This window comes from Setaria italica, chromosome III (assembly GCF_000263155.2).
Source record: "Setaria italica strain Yugu1 chromosome III, Setaria_italica_v2.0, whole genome shotgun sequence".
In the NCBI taxonomy this organism is placed as follows: domain Eukaryota; kingdom Viridiplantae; phylum Streptophyta; class Magnoliopsida; order Poales; family Poaceae; genus Setaria; species Setaria italica.
The window spans coordinates 45,144,646-45,148,052 of record NC_028452.1 but is presented as its reverse complement, the minus strand read 5'-3'; the positions used below and the strand labels follow the sequence as shown (position 1 = coordinate 45,148,052).

At 59.2% G+C, this 3,407-nt stretch overlaps 1 protein-coding gene across 1 annotated transcript; it reads left to right on the top strand.

The window, feature by feature from the left end:
- The first annotated feature begins 1,113 nt into the window (after window positions 1-1,113).
- Window positions 1,114-2,944, top strand: LOC111256773. The gene is made up of 2 exons (XM_022825304.1): window positions 1,114-1,497; window positions 2,936-2,944. The coding sequence occupies exons 1-2, from the start codon at window positions 1,114-1,116 to the stop codon at window positions 2,942-2,944; spliced, it is 393 nt and encodes a 130-aa protein (XP_022681039.1).
- Window positions 2,945-3,407: the final 463 nt, after the last annotated feature.

Genomic DNA, 3,407 nt, shown 5'->3' with positions numbered 1-3,407 from the left:
TCTACGCGCATCCTAAATGCACCTTTTCCACCGTGCTTCAGGCAAACCCACGAGTATAGCCAAATACTTAGGGGAGACGAATCCTGAAGTGTGGCTCAGCGATTACCGGCTTGCATGTCAAGCCGGCGGGGCGGATGATGACCCGTTTATCATCCACAACCTACCCCTTTTCCTGGCCGACTCCACGCGAGCTTGGCTAGAACATATCCCTTCGGGACGCGTTCGCAGCTGGAACGACCTGAAAGAGGTTTTCATAGGAAACTTCCAAGGCACGTACACGCGCCCCGACAACTCCTGGGATCTTCGGAGCTGTCGTCAGGGGGCGGACGAGTCCCTCCGGGATTACATCCGGCACTTCTCCAGAAAGCGCACCGAGCTCTCCAACGTCGCGGACGCCGACGTCATAGGAGCCGTCCTAGCAGGGACCTCCTGCCGGCCCCTCGCCACGAGCTGGGGCGCCGAGGCCCGCGAACCATGGAGGAGCTTCTCAATATCGCCACTAGCTACGCCTCTGGCGAAGAGGCCGTCGGAGCGATCTTTGACCGTTCCAAAGGCAAGGCGAAACGGGAGGAGGATGCCGACGAAGGCACCTCCAACCGCCAGCAGAAGAAGAAGGGCAAGAAACGGCGCGAGGCCCCCCTCGTGGCCGCGGTCGAGCGCAAGCGGGGGCAGCCGCCCCCCGAAGGCGCTCCCGGCTTCTTCGACAAGTTACTCGAGGGACCGTGCCCGAACCACGAGTTCCCCGTGAAGCACGCCTACAAAGACTGTAACCTCATGAAGAGATACTTCGTGGGCAATCCGGTGAAAGGCGACCGGAAGCGGAAGCCCGATGAGGAAAAGAAGGGCGACGAAGAGAAGGAAGACGGCTTCCCTAAGGTCGACGGCTGCTTCATGATCTTCGGCGGCTCCGCAGTGTACGACACCAAGCGCCAGCAAAAGCTGGAGCACCGGGAGGTCTACGCGGCCGAGCCTGCGACTCCGGCCTTCCTCGACTGGTCCGGGCCGGCCATCACCTTCGATAGGTCCGACCACCCTGGACGCGTCCAGCATCCGGGGCGTTACCCTCTCGTCGTCGACCCCATCGTCGGCACGACGCGCCTCACCAAGGTACTCATGGATGGGGGCAGCGGCCTCAACCTCCTCTACGCCGAGACTCTCGACGCTATGGGGATCGACCGCTCCCGCCTCCGTCCCAGCAAGGCACCTTTCCATGGCGTCGTGCCAGGGAAGCAGGCGACGCCTCTCGGGCAAATCGACCTGCCCGTTACGTTCGGGACCCCTTCCAACTACAGGAAGGAGGTCCTCACCTTCGAGGTGGTGGGGTTTCGCGGAACCTACCATGCCATCTTAGGACGGCCGTGCTACGCGAAGTTCATGGCAATCCCCAACTACACCTACCTCAAGCTCAAGCTGCCGGGGCCCAACAGGGTCATCACCGTTGGCACGACTTTTCAGAAGGCATACGAGTGTGACGTCGAGTGTTGCGAGTACGCCGCGGCCATCACCGTCACGAGCGGCATGGCGGTCCAGCTTGCGGAGGTCATCGAGGATCAGCCCGACTCCAAGCAGTCGAACATCTCCTTTGAGCCCACCGAAGGTATCAAGGAAGTCCCTCTCGATCCCGGCTATTCCAATGGAGGGGTTGTGCGGATCAGCGCGGCCCTATCCCCCAAATAGGAAAGCGCGCTCGTCGACTTCCTCCGCGCGAACAACGATGTCTTCGCGTGGAAGCCCTCGGACATGCCTGGCATCCCGAGAGAAGTCGCCGAGCATTCCTTGAACATCAAAGCCGGCTCCAAACCAGTGAAGCAAGGCTTGCGCCGTTTCAACGAGGAAAGGCGCAGGGCCATTGGTGAAGAGCTCCAGAAGCTTCTGACGGCCGGATTCATCAAGGAAGTGCGCCACCCCGAGTGGCTGGCCAATCCTGTCCTTGTACCAAAAAAGAACGGGAAATAGAGGATGTGTGTCGATTATACCGGTCTCAACAAAGCATGTCCAAAGGACCCGTTTCCTTTGCCACGCATAGATCAAATAGTCGACTCGACCGCCGGGTGCGAGACCCTCAGCTTCCTCGATGCATATTCTGGCTACCATCAGATCGCGATGAAAGAGGCCGACCAGCTCGCTACCTCCTTCATCACCCCCTTTGGCCCCTACTGCTACGTTAAAATGCCGTTCGACCTCAAAAACGCGGGGGCTACCTTCCAGCGATGCATGCTGAAGTGCTTCGGAGATCTCATCGGGCGGACCGTTGAGGCCTACGTTGACGACATCGTGGTTAAATCCAGGAGGGGTGACCAGCTCGTTCCCGACCTGGAGCTAGCCTTTGAAAGGCTGAGGGATAAGCGTATTAAGCTCAATCCCGAGAAATGTGTGTTCGGAGTCCCAAGGGGCATGCTATTAGGCTTCATCGTCTCCGTGCGCGGCATCGAGGCAAACCCGGAGAAGATAGCGGCCATCAGCGACATAGGGCCAATCCGGAACATAAAGGGGGTGCAGCGCATCATGGGATGCTTAGTAGCTCTAAGCCGGTTCATCTCGCGCCTCGGCGAGCGAGGTCTTCCTCTCTATCGGCTCCTGAAGAAGTCTGACCGCTTCGAATGGACCAGCGAGGCCCAGGAGGCACTTGACCGACTCAAGGACCTCCTAACGAAGGCCCCGATTCTAGTCCCGCCCACCGACGGTGAGACCCTCCTGCTCTACGTTGCGGCAACCACCCAGGTGGTTAGCGCGGCCCTGGTGGTGGAACGGGAAGAAGAGGGACACGCTCTCAAGGTGCAACGCCCGGTGTACTTCGTTAGCGAGGTCTTGTCTGAATCCAAGACGCGTTATCCACAGATCCAGAAGCTCGTCTACGCCATCCTTATCACGAAGAGGAAGCTGCGTCATTACTTCACCTCCCACCCGGTAACGGTTGTTTCATCATTCCCTTTAGGTGAAGTAATCCGGAACCCAAATGCTACGGGGAGAATCGCGAAGTGGGCGCTTGAGCTCATGGACCAGGGAATCGCCTACATCCCCCGCACCGCCATCAAGTCTCAGGCACTTGCCGACTTCGTGGCTGAGTGGACGGAGGTTCAAACCCCATCGGCGCCAGAGGAGCACGAGTACTGGACAATGTACTTCGACGGATCACTGATGAGGGCCCACGCCGGAGCAGGCCTCGTTTTCGTCTCTCCATTAGGCGTGCGCATCAGGTACATGATCCGCCTCCATTTCCCTGCATCCAATAATGTTGCCGAATACGAAGCCCTCCTCAACGGGCTCCGCATCGCCATCGAGCTGGGTATCCGTCGGCTGGATGTCCGGGGCGATTCCCAGTTGGTCGTCGAACAAGTCATGAAGGAGTGGAGCTGCCACGACCCTAAAATGGCAGCCTACTGCAACGACGTCCGTAAGCTCGAGGA